This window comes from Nerophis ophidion, linkage group LG28 (genome assembly GCF_033978795.1).
Source record: "Nerophis ophidion isolate RoL-2023_Sa linkage group LG28, RoL_Noph_v1.0, whole genome shotgun sequence".
NCBI lineage: Eukaryota > Metazoa > Chordata > Actinopteri > Syngnathiformes > Syngnathidae > Nerophis > Nerophis ophidion.
In genome coordinates, this window is record NC_084638.1 from 25,546,475 (window position 1) to 25,563,974 (window position 17,500).

At 38.6% G+C, this 17,500-nt stretch overlaps 1 protein-coding gene across 1 annotated transcript in view; it reads right to left on the bottom strand.

Annotated features, from left to right (window-relative positions):
* LOC133544941 (potassium voltage-gated channel subfamily H member 6-like) overlaps positions 1–17,500 on the bottom strand; it is a 68,431-nt gene that overhangs the window by 30,154 nt on the left and 20,777 nt on the right. The window contains exons 3-7 of the mRNA XM_061890188.1: positions 17,057–17,221; positions 13,724–14,237; positions 11,531–11,625; positions 9,634–9,716; positions 7,862–7,984 (exon numbers count right to left, since the gene is read on the bottom strand). Coding sequence (XP_061746172.1) covers positions 7,862–7,984; positions 9,634–9,716; positions 11,531–11,625; positions 13,724–14,237; positions 17,057–17,221 — 980 coding nt within the window. The remainder of the gene's footprint in view (positions 1–7,861; positions 7,985–9,633; positions 9,717–11,530; positions 11,626–13,723; positions 14,238–17,056; positions 17,222–17,500) is intronic.

The following is a 17,500-nucleotide window of genomic DNA, read 5'->3' on the forward strand; positions in this document are numbered from 1 at the left end:
GCGCCTTGCATGGCAGCTCCCTCCATCAGTGTGTGAATGTGTGTGTGAATGGGTAAATGTGGAAGTAGTGTCAAAGCGCTTTGAGTACCTTGAAGGTAGAAAAGCGCTATACAAGTACAACCCATTTATCATTTATTTATTTATAGTAATAACGACAATAAAATATAAAAAAAGAAACATATCACATTGGTCAGTTAGATTAAAAAATACAATTACAAATTTAATATTAATAATAATAATAATAATAATACAAGTATTAATAATAAACAACAAAACAAATGTCATTTAAATAAATACTTCAAATAGCAATAATACTTGCAACATAAAATCCCATCCATTTAAGAAAGTCCCAATATTAAAAAAATAAATAAAAATAAAAGTATGTCACAATGGTCAATTAGATTACAAAAGAAATTACAAAAACTAATAATAATAATAATAATAATACAATAAAAAATAAAAACATATCATAGTGGTCAGTTAAATTAAAAAATACAAGTAAAAAAAGATAATAATAATAGTAATAAAAAATCATAAAAAATGTCCACTTAAAAAAATTATATCTATTAAAGTCACAATATTTAAAAAAATAAAAATAAAAAGAGAATGTCACGGTGGTCAATTTATATACAAAATAAAATTAAAAATATAATAATCATATTTATAATAATAATAGTAAAATGGAAGAAAAAAACATGTCACATTGGTAAGTTAGATTAAAAAATAAAATTACAAATGTAATAATAATAATAATAATAATAGTACAATAATTAATAATAAACAACAAATCAAATGCCATTTAAATAAATACTTCAAATAGCAATTATACTTGCAACAGAAAATCCCATCTATTAAAGAAAGTCAAAATATTAACATAAAAAATACAATGTCACAATGGTCAGTTAAATTACAAAATAAAATAAAAAAATCTAACAGTAATTTTAATAATAATAACTTTACAATATAAAATAAAAAACATATAGTGGTCAGTTGAATTAAAAAATACCAGTAATAAAAGATTTAAAAAAATTAATCACAAAAAAATGTCCAAATAAATAAATACTTGCAAAATAAAATCCTATATTTTAAAGAAGTCACAATATTAAAGAAACATGGAAAATTAAGAAAAAGAATGTCCCTATGGTCAATTAAACAAAAAATAAAATGATAAATGTAATAATAATTGTGGAGGGGGGCGTGGCCTGCGGGCCTGCCGCCAAACAAGGTGTGCAAGGACTGGCCTCGACGACAGCGACAGGTGAGTGGATGGCCCAGGTGGGCCTTGTTATCTTACCACCTGTCGCTTTTATTAGCAGCAGCCGGAATCGAGACACGCTGTTGGAGTTGGAGTGGGAGCGAGAGAGATAGAGTGAGACACGGACTATGGAAGTTCCCGTCTGGGTGCTTGGAGGGACTTTGTGGCAGACACCAGGGCCATGTCTCTCGCCAATAGACCATGAGATTTACTAGCGAAAGACATGGTCCTGGTGTCCACCACACAGCCCCTCCAAACACCCAGACGGGAACTGCCATAGTGGGAGGGGTGCTGAAACTGTCCCCTATAATGGACCCACAGAAATGTCCGAGATCCAGGCTCTGTTGATAGAGCCAGGCGATGGCGGACACCAGGACCATGTCTCTCGCTAGTAGACCTCAAGTGTGTGTGGCAGACACGAGGACTATGAGGTCTACTAGCGAGAGACATGACAGAAAGTAAGAGATGGCAAGAAGTAGGTAAGAGAAGTTCTTGGAATGTGTACCCTGTATCAAAAATCGGTCGTCTTCGAATTTCCCTAGAAATTGAAAACTCTGGTCATCGCTCCCGATAAAATCAAGAACTCCCTTGGTGTTCTGGATCCATCTGTTCAAAACAGCCTCAGAAACCTCGGACTTGTGTTGGATCAGTCCAAGTCTTTGGAGGGTGACTGCCGTCCACTGACCAAAAACTGCTTACATCACTTCGGAAATATCTCTAATGCGGAACAAATTGTCGTCAAAATCGAATCTCGAAGTGATCATTCACGCGTAAATCTCTTTTCGCTTCTGAAGAGACTTCAGACTGTCCAGGATGCGGCTGCCAGACCTTTAACCGGTGCGCCCGGAACAGCCCGCCCTACCCCCACTCAATCCAGTCTTCAGTGGCTTCCAGTCAAATCCCGCACTGAGTGTAAGATTTTGGTCCTGACTCGACCCTCAGACCATCACTGATTTGTTGTGCCCCTACACTTCCCTGGCACATACTTCGGTCTTCAGGCCAGAGTCTCCTAAATATTCCACAAACAAATTTTAAGATCCTGGTTGGACCTGGCATTCCAAGACGTGTCCCAGGACTCTGGAATAACTTGCACCAGTCCCTATGTCCCTCTGTCAATGTGATTTTTATCTCTGGCGGACACTAGGACCATGTCTCCCACTAGCAGGCCTGAGGTGGGGGTGTGGCTCATTACCCATTGAGGCACCCTTTAGCACTTTGTGGTTTTGGGGCATTCATGGTTCCCAGTCTTGTGATGAAGACCTGTTTGGAACATGAGGCTGACTCTGGATGCAAGAGGAAGGGTGCTCCACAAAGAGAAACCCGCTGATGAGTTTCTTGGACTTTGTTAAATAAAGAACCGTGTGTGGTTTTTGAGAAGGCACATGGCTCGGGGGAATGTCCCTACAGGGGGTTTAAAAATGGGAGCATCTATAAGTTATGGCAGATGAATGTACGCCGGGAAAAGTGGGGCAGGCGCTATACTGGGATACTGGGACCCAAACATAAATAAACCCCCGTGGTTAAGTGGACCTCGGGGCAGGAGCTGCGACTGGAGTGATCAATCAAGTGCAGCGCCTCATTCAGCGGGGGAGCCGCCATAAAGGTCCATGTGCTATATGTCACCGAGGCATGCAGTCAAGGACAGACTAAGGTCCGTTGATGTCCAAGCACTTGGTTCTCTTAATTTGATCGGACGATTTCCTGCTCATGGACAAAACTACCTGGGGGTCTTTCCACACCGGAGGCGGGTGAACTTACCTCATGAGCGACTATGGAGGAAATTCGGACGGCTCTTTTTACTCGGGGGTTTCTGCGGTCCGTTCCCGAACTTGAGGCGCAGTCTCGGACACTGACTGATGACATGGTGGTGTGTGGGGTAAGTTCAAAATGGTCTGGATCTACCCGTCTCATCGGGGACGAACGTGGACAGAGGTTTTAGGGTTTGCCTGGTCTGTCGTGGTCTTTGTCCTGCTCCCTTCATCCTGTCAGTGGCTGCATCCTTCAGGGATAAAGTAGTCTCCCCTCGCCAAAACCTCTCCTCCAGCCCTAAAAAGCCACCAACCAACTGGTGGACACAGCCCGAAGTCCGGACTTTGGATAAGATGTTGGATTAATTATACGTTCCAAGTTGCCGGTGAGTTGAAAGTAGAGTGTGTCCGTCGGAAGCAGACTGGAGAACTGCCCTCGTTTCTTGAGGGAGTTCAGGCGCTCTCTCTCTCTCTCCACCTCTCCCAGGAGTCGTTGTTCAGGTTTTCAGTTACTCAGTCTCAAGACGGACAAGAAAAATGTAAATTCCGGACTATAAACCGGTACTTCATTTTTGTGCTTTGATTTTAAAAAGCAGACAGTTTGTGCAAAGGCACAAAAAGGTCTGTTATTGTTTGTGGTATGGTGCCATCTTTTGGACCAGTTCACTCACTGCAGGTGCTGCCTGCTGAATGCGGTTTGAAGCTTTGAACCGGAAGTAGAAATGCCTTTTTTTTTTTAATACACTAAAACAGTTCTTACTGACTAAATTGTCCCATGTGTGAAGGTAATAAAAGACAAGAGGTAGGCGAGAGAAGGTAGGAGAAGGTAAAAAAAAAAAAGGAGTAGATAAGAGACGGTAATAACAGATAAGACGTAGGCAAGAGAAGGTGAGAAAAGGTAAGAAGTAGGTTGGAGCAGGTAATACAAGATAAGACAGGGCGATAACTGTTAAGAAATTGGTACGAGAAGGTAATAAAAGACAAGGCGTAGGCAAGAGAAGGTAAGAAAAGGTAAAAAATATGTAAAGGAAGACAAGATGTGGGCGAGAGAAGGTAAGACGTAGGAAAGAGAAGGCAATAAAAGACAAGACATAGGCGAGAGAAGGTAAAAGTAGATATGGGCAAGAGAAGGTAAGAAGTAGATAAGAGAAGGAAATAAAAGACAAGATGTAGGCAAGAGAAGGTAAGATAAAGTAAAAGAAGGTATTAAAGATAAGATGTGGGCGAGACGAGGTAATAAAAGACAAGACGTAGGCAAGAGAAGGTGGGAAGGTAATAAAAGACAAGATGTAGGCAAGGGAAGGTAAGATAAGGTAAGAGTGGGTATTAAAGATAAGATGTGGGCGAGAAAAGGTAAATGACTAGACGTAGGCAAGAGAAGGTGGGAAGTAAGTAAGAGAAGGTAATAAAAGACAAGATGTAGGTAAGAGAAGGTAAGAGTGGGTATTAAAGATAAGATGTGGGCGAGAGAAGGTAATAAATGGATAGACGTAGGCAAGAGAAGGTGGGAAGTAAGTAAGAGAAGGTAATAAAAGTCAAGATGTAGGCAGGAGAAGGTAAGAGAAGGTAAAAAGTAGGTAGGAGAAGGTAATAAAAGACAAGATGTAGGCAAGAGACGTTAGGAAGTAGGTAAAAGAAGGTAATAAAGGCAAAATATAGGCGGGAGAAGGTAAGAGAAGGTAATAAATAAGTAAGAGAAGGTAATAAAAGACAAGATGTAGGCAAAAGAAGTTAGGAAGTAGGTAAGAGAAGGTAATAAAAGACAAAATGTAGGCAGGAGAAGGTAAAAAGTAGGTAAGAGAAGGTAATAAAAGACTAGATGTAGGTAAGAGAAGGTAAGAAGTAGGTAGGAGAAGGTAATAAAAGACAAGATGTAGGCAAAAGATGTTAGGAAGTAGGTAAGAGAAGGTAATAAAAGACTAGATGTAGGTAAGAGAAGGTAAGAAGTAGGTAGGAGAAGGTAATAAAAGACAAGATGTAGGCAAGAGGTGGTAAGAAGTAGGTAAGAGAAGGTAATAAAAGACTAGATTTAGGTAAGAGAAGATAAGAAGTAGGAAGGAGAAGGTAATTAAAGACAAGATGTAGGCAAGAAAAGTTAGGAAATAAGTAAGAGAAGGTAATAAAAGACAAAATGTAGGCAAGAAATGTTAGGAAGTAGGTAAGAGAAGGTAATAAAAGACAAAATGTAGGCGAGAGAAGGTAAGAAGTAGGTAAGAGAAGGTAATGAACGACAAGATGTAGGCAAGCGACGTTAGGAAGTAGGTAAGAGAAGGTAATAAAAGACAAAATGTAGGCAAGAAAAGTTAGGAAGTAGGTAAGAGAAGGTAATAAAAGACGAAATGTAGGCGGGAGAAGGTAAGAGAAGGTAAGAAGTAGGTAAGAGAAGGTAATGAATGACAAGATGTAGGCAAGAGACGTTAGGAAGTAGGTAAGAGAAGGTAATAAACACAAAATGTAGGGGAGAGAAGGTAAGAGAAGTTAAGAAGTAGGTTAGAGAAGGTAATAAAAGACCAGATGTAGGCGGGAGAAGGTAAGAAGTAGGTAAGAGAAGGTAATAAAAGACAAGATGTAGGCAACAGAAGTTAGGAAGTAGGTAACAGAAGGTAATAAAAGACAAAATGTAGGCAGGAGAAGGTAAGAGAAGGTAATATAAAACTAGATGTAGGTAAGAGAAAGTAAGTAGTAGGTAGGAGAAGGTAATAAAAGACAAGATGTTGGCAAGAAAAGTTAGGAAGTAGGTAAGAGAAGGTAATAAAAGACACAATGTAGGCAAGAGAAGGTAAGAAGTAGGTAAGAGAAGGTAATAAAAGACTTGATGTAGATAAGAGAAGGTAAGAAGTAGGTAGGAGAAGGTAATAAAAGACACAATGTAGGCAGTAGAAGGTAAGAGAAGGTAAGTAGTAGGCTAGAGAAGTTAAGAAAAGATAAGACACATGCGAGAGAAGGTAAGAAGTAGGTAAGAAATGGGTAAGAGAAGACACGATGTGGGCAGGAGAAGCTAAAAAAAGATGTGGGTGAGAGAAGGTAAGTCGTAAGTAAGACAAGGCAATAAAATACAAGATGTGGGAAAGAGAAGGTGGGAAGTAGGTAAGAAAAAAGAGTAGATAAGAGAAGGTAATAAAAGATAAGACGTAGGCAAGAAAAGGCAAAAAATAGGTAAGAGAAGGTAATAAAAGATAAGATGTAGGCAACAGAAGTTAGGAAGTAGGTAACAGAAGGTAATAAAAGACAAAATGTAGGCAGGAGAAGGTAAGAGAAGGTAATATAAGACTAGATGTAGGTAAGAGAAGGTAAGTGGTAGGTAGGAGAAGGTAATAAAAGACAAGATGTTGGCAAGAAAAGTTAGGAAGTAGGTAAGAGAAGGTGATAAAAGACACAATGTAGGCAAGAGAAGGTAAGAAATAGGTAAGAGAAGGTAATAAAAGACTTGATGTAGATAAGAGAAGGTAAGAAGTAGGTAGGAGAAGGTAATAAAAGACAAGATGAAGGCAAGAAAAGTTAGGAAGTAGGTAAGACAAGGTAATAAAAGACACAATGTAGGCAGTAGAAGGTAAGTAGTAGGCTAGAGAAGTTAAGAAAAGATAAGACACATGCGGGAGAAGGTAAGAAGTAGGTAAGAGAAGGAAAGAAAAGACACGATGTGGGCAGGAGAAGCTAATAAAAGATGTGGGTGAGAGAAGGTAAGACGTAAGTAAGACAAGGCAATAAAAGACAAGATGTGGGAAAGAGAAGGTGGGAAGTAGGTAAGAAAAAAGAGTAGATAATAGAAGGTAATAAAAGATAAGACGTAGGCAAGAAAAGGCAAAAAATAGGTAAGAGAAGGTAATAAAAGACAAGAGGTAGGCGAGAGAAGGTAAGAAGTAGGTAAGAGAAGGTAAGAAAAAATGAGTGGATAAAAGAATGTAATAAAAGATAAGACGTAGGCAAGAGAAGGTAAAAAGTACGTAAGAGAAGTTAAGAAAAGATAAGACACAGGCAAGAGAAGGTAAGAAGGAGGTAAGAGAAGGTAAAAAAAGACAAGATGTAGGCGGGAAAAGGTAAGAGAAGGTAAGAATTAGGTAACAGAAGGTATTAAAGATAAGATATGGGCGAGAGAAGGTAAGATATTGGTCAGAGAAAGTAATAATAGACAAGATGTAGGTAAGAAGTAAGAGAAGGCAATAAAAGGTCAAACGTAGGTAAGAGAAGGTAATAAAAGATAAGATATAGGTGATAGAAGGCAAGAGAAGGTAATAAAAGATAAGACATATGTAAGAGAAGGTAAAAGAAAGTTAAAAGTAGGTAAGAGAAGGTAATCAAAGATAAAATATGGGCAAGCGAAGGTAATAAATAGGTAAGAGGAGGTAATAAAAGACGAGATGGGGCAAGATAAAGTAAGTGAAGGTAAAAAGTACAATGTAGCTAAAAAAGTTATTACTTACTTATTAAAGTGTCCCATGAGTGTTTTCATGCACATTTGTACGCGCCAGCGTTGTTAGCATTGGCTAATATTCTAACAGGTCAACGTGTGTCTGTGTTAGCTTTATTACCTTTGATAGCATTTTGTTTTTTTATTGTTTCACTTTCACAAATTCCTCAGCAAAAATTCACCAAAACGTCGCCGCGGGGTCATCCAGTCTGTTTAGCGGATTGGAGAGCTAGCTTGCGCGGCTAGCGGGTCCACGACCTCGACTTCTGTTTTGTTCAATCAGCCGTTTTACTGCCCTGTCACAGACATCCTCATTCACCCACTATTTTTTTCTTCTTCTCAGATTTAGAGGTGGCAGCTGATAAAGTGCGCTCTATAGTCTGAAAAATGTGATTGACTTTTTTTTTACCCTGTTCAACCTCACCCTCAAGAAGGTGGTCTTCCACTTACTTGGGTTACTTTCTCGGTGACATGGTGGGTTCTGCCCATCAGTTTGCCCGGAGGTCTGATTTCCCCCGGAGGAAGCGTCACAAAAGCGGCCGTCTTGGCGTCCAGTAAACTGTGGCTTACCTGCTGGGAAAAGGTCAACAAGAAAACCTCATCAATTTCACGTCTGCCTGGATTTGAGCAGGTAAACATTTTTGTCATTAAACGTGAAGTTGTGGAACAAAGACATTTTTGAATTAAAATAAAGTAAGAAATAGGTATGGGAATGTAAGAGAAAGTTGGAAGTGGGTAAAAAAAGGCAAGACAAAATGAGATATAGGTAAGACAAGGGAAAAATTAGGAAAGAAGTAGCAAGAGAAGATAAAAAGATTAGATACAGGTGTGAGAAGGTGTAACAAAGAAAGGAGTAAATAAAAGAAGGTAAAAAAAAGACAAGATGTGGGCAAAAGAAGGTGGGAGAAGGTAAGAAGTAGGTAAGATAAGGTAATAAAATATCAGATGTTGGTAAGATAAAGCAAGAAAAAAGATTAGAGTAGATAAGAGAAGGTAATAAAAGATAAGACATAGGCAAAAGACGGTTAAAAAAGGTTAAAACGTAGGTAAGAGAAGGTAATAAAAGATAAGATGTAGGAGAAAGAAGGTAAGAAGTAGGTAAGAGAAGATAATAAAAAAGATAAGATGTAGGTGTGAGAAGGTATAAAAAACTAAAGAAGTAGGTAAGAGAAGGTAATAAAAGATAAGACGTAGGTGAGAGAATTTACAAAAAAAGGTTTAAAAAAAAGTAGGTAATAGAAGGTAAGAGAAAGTTGGAAGTAGGTAAGAAAAGGCAAGAAATCATGAGCTATAAGTAAGAGAATGTAATAAAAGATAAGGCGTAGGCAAAAGAAGGTAAAGAAATTAGGTAAGAGAAGATAATACAAGATAAAATGTAGGTGTGAGAAGGTAAGAGAAGGTAAGAAGTATGTAAGAGAAGATAAAAACAGATTAAATATAGGTGTGAGAAGGTGAAACAAGTAAAGGAGTAGATAAGAGAAGGTAAAAAAGATAAGACATTGGTCAGAGAAGGTAAGAAATAGGTAGGGGAGGGTAATAAAACAAGAGGTAGGCAAAATAAGGTAGAAGAAGGTAAGAACAAGGTGAGAGAAGGTAACAAAATATCGGATGTAGGTAAGAGAAAGCAAGAAAATAGATAAGAGTAGATAAGAGAAGGTAATAAAAGATAAGATGTAGGCGAGAGAAGGTAAAAAAAAAGGTTCAAAAGTTGGTAAGAGAAGGTAATAAAAGATAAGACGTAGGTGAAAGAAGGTAAGAAGTCGGTAAAAGAAGATAATAAAAGTTAAGATGTAAGTGTGAGAAGGTAAGAGAAGGTAAGAGAAGATACAAAAAGATTAGATATAGGTGTGAAAAGGTGAAACAAGGAAAGGAGTAGGTAAGAAAAGGTAAAAAAAACGATAAGACATTGGTGAGAGAAGGTAAGAAGTAGATAAGAGAAGGTAATAAAAGACAAGACGTAGGCAAAAGAAGGTAGGAGATTGTAAGAAGTAGATAAGAGAAGGTAATACAAGACAAGACGTAGGCGGGAGCAGGTAAGAGAAGGTAAGAAGTAGGTAAGAGAAGGTAATACAAGACAATACGTAGGCGGGAGCAGGTAAGAGAAGGTAAGAAGTAGGTAAGAGAAGGTAATACAAGACAAGATGTTGGTAAGAGAAAGTAAGACAACATTTGTTGGGCCTCCACACGTCCTGATTGCCAGTTGGTTGTAGTGAGTCCTGTACCTGGTTGCCGTACCCCCACGAGTCCTCATAGGAGTCCAGAGTCCCGGCTGGCGCACTGCTCTTCCTGCTGGTGGCTGACCCCGCTGTACCAAGGAGACATTAAAACATTTCTACAACTACGCTTAAGTGTCATCAACACCCGGTGCTTCTCAGCCGTAGGGCCGTGATAATCTTTGCGATTAACTCATCTGAAATGTGAAAATGGTAAGACCACGGAACACTTTTCCAGTTTCCATCAGTCCATCTTGGATGAGCTCGAGCCCCAGCGAAGCCGGCGTCGTTTCCGGGTGTTGTTGATAAATGGCTGTGGCTTTGCACAGTAGAGCTTTAACTTGCACTTACAGATGTGGCGAGCAACTGTAGTGACTGACAGTGGTTTTTCGGAAGTGTTCCTGAGCCCAACTGGTGATATCCTTTACACGCTGATGTCGCTTTTGGATGCCGTATCGCCTGAGGGATCCAAGGTCGCCAAAATAGTCGCGTGGCTGTGTGAAGTTAGCCCCGCCCTTATCACTACACATGTTAAAATACCACTTTTAATCGTTATGATACTACCGTGTTAGTACCGTGACTTAACAAATGTAGCGGCACAAAGGTAATAAAGCTAGCGTTGTTAGCATTAAAAAAACACCTTTAATCGTTTGTGCTGTGAAATGTATTTTGTGTGACTATTATTGTGTTTGTGTTATCACCCCGTTTGTGTTATTACCGCTTTATTACGGTGACTTAACAAACATAGCGACACAAAAGTAATAAAGCTAGCGTTGTTAGCATTAATACAACACCTTTAATCATTTGTGCTGTGAAATTATTTTGTCTGACTATTATTGTGTTTATTATTACCACGTTTGTGTTACTACCGTGTTATTACCATGACTTAACAAATGTAACGGCACTAAATAAAATAAAGCTAGCATTGTTAGCATTAAAATTACACTTTTAATCGTTTGTGCTGTGAAATTATTTTGTTTGACTATTATTGTGTTTGTTATTACCACATTTGTGTTACTACAGTGTTATTACGTCACTTAACAAATGTGACGGCACTAAATAAAATAAAGCTAGCGTTGTTAGCATTAAAATAACACTTTTAGTCGTTTGTGCTTTGAAATTATTTTGTCTGACTATTATTGTGTTTGTTATTACCGCGTTTGTGTTACTACCATGTTATTACCGTGTTATTACCTTGACTTAACAAATGTAACGGCACAAAATAATAAAGCTAGCGTAGTTAGCATTAATAACACTTTTAATCGTTTGTGCTGTGAAATTATTTTGTTTGACTATTATTGTGTTTGTTATTACCACATTTGTGTTACTACAGTGTTATTACCGTGTTATTACGTCACTTAACAAATGTGACGGCACTAAATAAAATAAAGCTAGCGTTGTTAGCATTAAAATAACACTTTTAATCGTTTGTGCTTTGAAATTATTTTGTCTGACTATTATTGTGTTTGTTATTACCGCGTTTGTGTTACTACCATGTTATTACCGTGTTATTACCTTGACTTAACAAATGTAACGGCACAAAAGTAATAAAGCTAGCGTAGTTAGCATTAATAACACTTTTAATCGTTTGTGCTGTGAAATTATTTTGTTTGACTATTATTGTGTTTGTTATTACCATGTTAGTGTTACTACAGTGTTATTACCGTGTTATTACCGTGTTATTACCGTGTTATTACCGTGACTTAACAAATGTAACGGCACAAAATAAAATAAAGTTAGCGTTGTTAGCATTAAAATAACACTTTTAATTGTTTGTGCTGTGAAATTATTTTGTCTGACTATTATTGTTTGTGTTATTACCGCGTTTGTGTTACTACCGTGTTATTACACATTATTTCCGTGAACAAAAGACTAAATGAGCTGTCGACTGAGTACTTGTCCTCACCTGTGCAGGTGTGACGACTCTGCAGCTTCCTATCCCAGGAAGTATGTCCACTCTTCACGTCGTCCACCGAGGAGGAAAGTTTCAACTTCACACATCTGGTGAAAACAACAACGATGTTGATTTGTAGGTGATGACATCATGAATATCCAATGACGTCATAAATAATTAATGACATCATGAATAATTAATGACATCATATATTTTGTTTTTTGAGGGGGGAAAGTGCCTTTTGAAACGTTGCAGTGGACGTGCGCCACTCCGGTAGACAAGGTAAGTAGTAGGTATGGTAAGGTAAGAGAAGGTGACACAAGGTAAGATAAAGGTAGGCGAAGGTAAGAGAAAGTTGGCAGTAGGTAAGAAAAGGCAATGCAAGATAAGATGTAGGCAAGAGAAGGTAAGAGAAAGGAAAGAGGAACCTAACAGAAGGTAAAAACAAGCTGTAGCTATGAGAAGGTAAGAAGTAGGTAATAAAAGGTAATAAAAGATAAGATATAGGCGAGAGAAGGTGAGAAGTAGGTAAGAGAAGGTAGTAAAATATATGACGTAGGCGAAAGAAGGTAAAAAAATAGGTACGAGAAGGTAATAAAAGATAAGACGTAGGCCAGAGAAGGTGGGTAAGAGAAAGTAATAGAAGATAAGACGTAGGCTAGAGAAGGTAAAAGAAGGTAAGAAGTAGGTAAGAGAAGGTAATAAAATATAAGAGGTAGGTGGGAGAAGGTAAGCTGTAGGTAAGAGAAGGTAAAAAAGACAGGATGTAGGTAAGAGAAGGTTAGAAGTAGGTAAGATAAGGTAAAAAAAAAAGATAAGACGTAGGCGAGAGAAGGTAGGTAAGAGAAAGTAATAAAAGATAAGATGCAGGCCAGAGAAGGGAAAAGAAGGTAAGAAGTAGGTAAGGGAGATAATAAAATATAAGATGTGGGCAGGAGAAGGTAAGAAGTAGGTAAGAGAAGGTAATAAAATAGAAGATGTAGGCAAGAAGTAGATAGGAGAAGGTAATTGAAGATAAGACGCAGGCAAAAGAAGGTAAGAAGTAGGTAGGAGAAGGTAATAAAATAAAAGATGCGGGCGAGATATGGTAAGCTGTAGGTAAGAGAAGGTAATAAACAACAAGATGTAGGTAAGATAAGGTAAGAAGTAGGTAAGCTAGGGTAATAAAAGATAAGATGTAAGCGAGAGAAGGTAAGAGAACGTAAGAAGTAGGTAAGAGGAGGTATTAAAGATAAGATGTGGTGTCAGAAAAAGAAAAGATGTAGGTAAGATAAGGTAAGAAGTAGGTAAGCTAGGGTAATAAAAGATAAGATGTAAGCGAGAGAAGGTAAGAGAACGTAAGAAGTAGGTAAGAGGAGGTATTAAAGATAAGATGTGGTGTCAGAAAAAGAAAAGATGTAGGTAAGACGTTGGTAAGAAAGGGTATTAAAGATAAGACGTAGCCAAAAGAAAGTAGGAGAAGGTAAAAAGTAGGTAAGAGAAGGTAAGAAGTAGGTAAGAGAAGGTAATAAATGATGAGAATGAAAGAAGTAGGTAAGAGAATGTAATAAAAGACGAGCGGGAAGAAGTAGGTAAGAGAAGATATTAAAGATAAGATGTGGGCGAGAAAAGGTAAGATGTAAGTCAGAGAAAGTAATAATAGGCAAGATGTAGGTAAGAAGTAGGTAAGAAAAGGTAGTAAAGATAAGAAGTAGCCGAGGAAAGTAGGAGAAGGTAAAAGGTAGGTAAGTAAAAGTAATAAAAGACAAGATGTTGGCGAGAAAAGGTAAGAGAAGATAAGAGAAGGTAATAAAAGACAAGACGTAAGCAAGAGAAGGTAAGAGAAGGAAATAGGTAGGTAAGAGAAAGTAATAAAAGACAATATGTAGGCGAAAGAAGGTAAGAAGTAGGTAAGAGAAGGTAAGAAGTAGGTAAGAGAAGGTAAGAAGTAGGTAAGAGAAGGTGATAAAAGATAAGACACAGGCGAAAGAAGGTAAGAAGTAGGTAAGAGAAGGTAAGAAGTAGGTAAGAGAAGGTGATAAAAGATAAGACACAGGCGAAAGAAGGTAAGAAAAGGTAAGAAATAGGTGAGAAAAGGTAATAAAAGATAAGATGTAGGCGAAAGAAGGTAATAGAAGGTAAGAACTTGGACTTGGACGTGGTCTTGGACTCTAGAGGTGATGTCAAAGGTAATTAACTGAAGCAATGCCAGGTGTAATTTATTACCTGGTACTAGGATGAGAGGAGGTCCGGGTCAGGTCAGTCAGAGTTGGTGGTGCTGGGGCTGGATCACGTGGATCACCTGGGTCACGTGGGTCACGTGGGTCATGTGGATCACGTGGGTCATGTAGACCACCTGGGTCACGTGGATCACGTGGGTCAGGTGGATCACCTGGGTCACGTGGATCACCTGGTTCACGTGGATCACGTGGGTCACGTGGATCACGTGGACCAGGTGGAGGTGTTCCTGTTTGGCATGGCTCTCTTCTCGCTTGGTCGCTCTCAGTTTTTGGTCCAGCAGGTACCGAGACCTGCAGGTCTTCTTTGCCCCACAGCAGTAGTCCTCCTTCCCCGTCCAGCTGCTGTCTCTCGGGGAGAGACAACAGTTTTTCCAAAGCCACCGACTCGTGTCCCAGGGGAGGAAGACTGTCATGCGGGCCGCCCAGCTCTGTGTCCTGTGACGTTGCACCAGGTCCTGGTCTGAAGGACTGGAGGAGGAGGCCAAATCGCTGCCGGCAAGCTGAGGAGCACATGAGACCATCACAGTTCTCTTGGTACGCCATCAAAAACCATTATGGGCGGTCGATAATCATCAGTGACAATGGCATTTATCACCTACAAATTCCCTAATGTGCTAAGGTGCCGGTGCTGGTGCCGATGCAGCTAGGCCGAGACCTATTGTGGCGTTATTAGCGGCGACCTCAGCAAAGGTAGAGGACTAACGACAAAGTAAGAGGTTTGTTACCCAGAGTCAGTATAAGGTAAGAGGTTTGTTACGTAGAATCAGTAAAAGGTAAGACTTTTGTTACCCAGAGTCGGTATGAAGTAAGAGGCTTGTTACCTAGAATCAGTATAAAGTAAGACTTTTGTTACCCAGAGTAAGTATAAAGGAATATGTTTGTTACACAGAGTCAGTATAAGGTAAGAGTTTTGTTACTAAGAGTCAGTATAAGGTAAGAGTTCTGTTACCCAGAGTCAGTATAAGGTAAGACTTTTGTTTCCAAGAGTCAGTATAATTCAACACTTTTGTTATCCAGAGTCAGTATTGGGTAAAAGGTGTGTTACGCAGAGTCAGTGTAAGGTAAGAGGTTTGTTATGCAGAGTCAGTATAAAGTAAGACTTTTGTTACCCAGATTCAGTACAATTTAAAACTTGTGTTACCCAGAGTCAGTATAATTTAAGACTTGTGTTACCCAGTGTCAGTATTAGTTAAGATGTTTGTTACCCAGAGTCAGAATAAGATAAGACTTTTGTTACCCAGACTCAGTATAAGGTAAGAGGATTGTTACTCAGAGTCAGTATAATGTAAGACTTTTGTTACCCAGAGTCAGTATAAAGTATAAGGTTTGTTACCCAGGGTCAGTTTAGTGTAAGAATTTTGCTACCCATAGTCGGTATAAAGTAAGAGGTTTGTTACCCAGAGTTAGTATAAGGTAAGACTTTTGTAACCCAGAGTCAGTATAAGATAAAAGGTTTGTTACCCACAGTCACAAGGTAAGAATTGTTAACCAGAGTCCGTATTAGATAAGAGGTTTGCTACCCAGAGTCAGTATAAGGTAAGACTTGTTACCCAGAGTCAGTTTAATCTAAGACTTTTGTTAACCAGAGTCAGTATGAGGTAAGAAGTTTGTTACCAAGAGTCAGTATAAAGTAAGAGTTTTGTTACCAAGAGTCAGTATAAGGTAAGACTTCTGTTACCCAGAGTCAGTATAAGGTAAGACGTGTTACCCAGAGTCAGTATTAGTTGAGAGGTTTGTTACCCACAGTCAGTATTAGTTAAGAGGTTTGTTACCTAGTGTCAGTATAAGGTAAGAGGTTTGTTACCGAGAGTCAGTATAAGGTAAGACTTTTGTCACCCAGAGTCAGTATAAGAGGTTTGTTACCCACAGTCATTATAAGGTAAGAATTGTTACCCAGAGTCCGTATTAGGTAAGAGGTTTGTTACCCACAGTCAGTATTAGTTAAGAGGTGTGTTACCTAGAGTCAGTATAAAGTAAGACTTTTGTCACCCATAGTCAGTATAAGATAAGAGGTTTGTTACCCACAGTCATTATAAGGTAAGAATTGTTACCCAGAGTCCATATTAGGTAAGAGGTTTGTTACCCGGAGTCAGTATAAGGTAAGAGTTTTGTTACCCAGAGTCAGTATAATGTAAGTTTTTTTTAACCCAGAGTCGGTATAAGGTAAGAGGTTTGTTACCCAGAGTCAGTATAAGGTAAGACTTTTGTTGCCCAGCGTCAGTATAAAGTAAGACTTTTGTTACCCAGAGTCAGTATAAAGGCTTTTGTTACCCAGAGTCAATATAAAGTAAGGGGTTTGTTACCCAGAGTTAGTATAAAGTAAGATGTTTGTTACCCAGAGTCAGTATAAGGTAAGTCTTTTGTTGCCCAGAGTCAGTATAAAGTAAGACTTTTGTTACCCAGAGTCAGTATAAAGTAAGATGTTTGTTACCGAGAGTCAGTATAAGGTAAAACTTTTGTAACCCAGAGTCAGTATAAGGTAAGATGTTTGTTACCCAGAGTCAGTATAACGTAAGAGGTTTGTTACCCGGAGTAATTATAAGGTAATAATTGTTACCCAGAGTCAGTATAAGGTGAGAGGTTTGTTACACAGAGTCAGTATAAAGTAAGAGGGTTGTTATCCAGAGTCAGTATAAGATAAAAGGTTTGTTACACAGAGTAAGTATAAGGTAAGAGGTTTGTTACACAGAGTCTGTATAAGGTAAGAGGTTTGTTACACAGAGTCTGTATAAGGTAAGAGGGTTGTTACCCAGAGTCAGTATAAGGTAAAAGGTTTGTTGCACAGAGTAAGTATAAAGTAAGAGGGTTGTTATCCAGAGTCAGTATAAGATAAAAGGTTTGTTACACAGAGTAAGTATAAGGTAAGAGGTTTGTTACACAGAGTCAGTATAAAGTAAGAGGGTTGTTATCCAGAGTCAGTATAAGATAAAAGGTTTGTTACACAGAGTAAGTATAAGGTAAGAGGTTTGTTACACAGAGTCTGTATAAGGTAAGAGGTTTGTTACACAGAGTCTGTATAAGGTAAGAGGGTTGTTACCCAGAGTCAGTATAAGGTAAGAATTGTTACCCAGAGTCAGTATAAGGTGAGAGGTTTGTTACACAGAGTCAGTATAAAGTAAGAGGGTTGTTATCCAAAGTCAGTATAAGGTAAAAGGTTTGATACACAGAGTAAGTATAAGGTAAGAGGTTTGTTACCCAGAGTCTGTATAAGGTAAGAAGGTTGTTACACAGAGTCAGTATAAGGTAAGCTTTTTTACCCAGAGTCAGTATAAGGTAAGAGGTTTGTTACTCAGAGTCAGTATAAGGTAAGACTTGTTACCCAGAGTCAGCCGGGGGATCCTCAGGACTCTGTTCAGTTCTCTGGTGGGAGATGAGTCCACGGCTCGAGGGTCAGAAGCCAGGTCAAAGTTGAGGATGAACATGATGACCAGGCCGTCTTCGTTCTTGACAGGGACCACGTCTATCAGGCAGGGCAGACACACACCTGGGGACCAGGTTTGGGTCACTTTATTAGTGGGTCTACAGGTGTGATACTATATATATATATATATATATATATATATATATATATATATAAACAAAAAACAACGTCTATGAATATGCTAACATTGTATATAAATATACGAACAGTCTATATAAATATGCTAACAGGGGATATGAATATGCTAACAGTGTATATAGATATGCTAACAGTGTATATAAATATATTTACAGTATATATAAATATGCTAAAACTGTATATAATATTGCTAAATGGGTATAT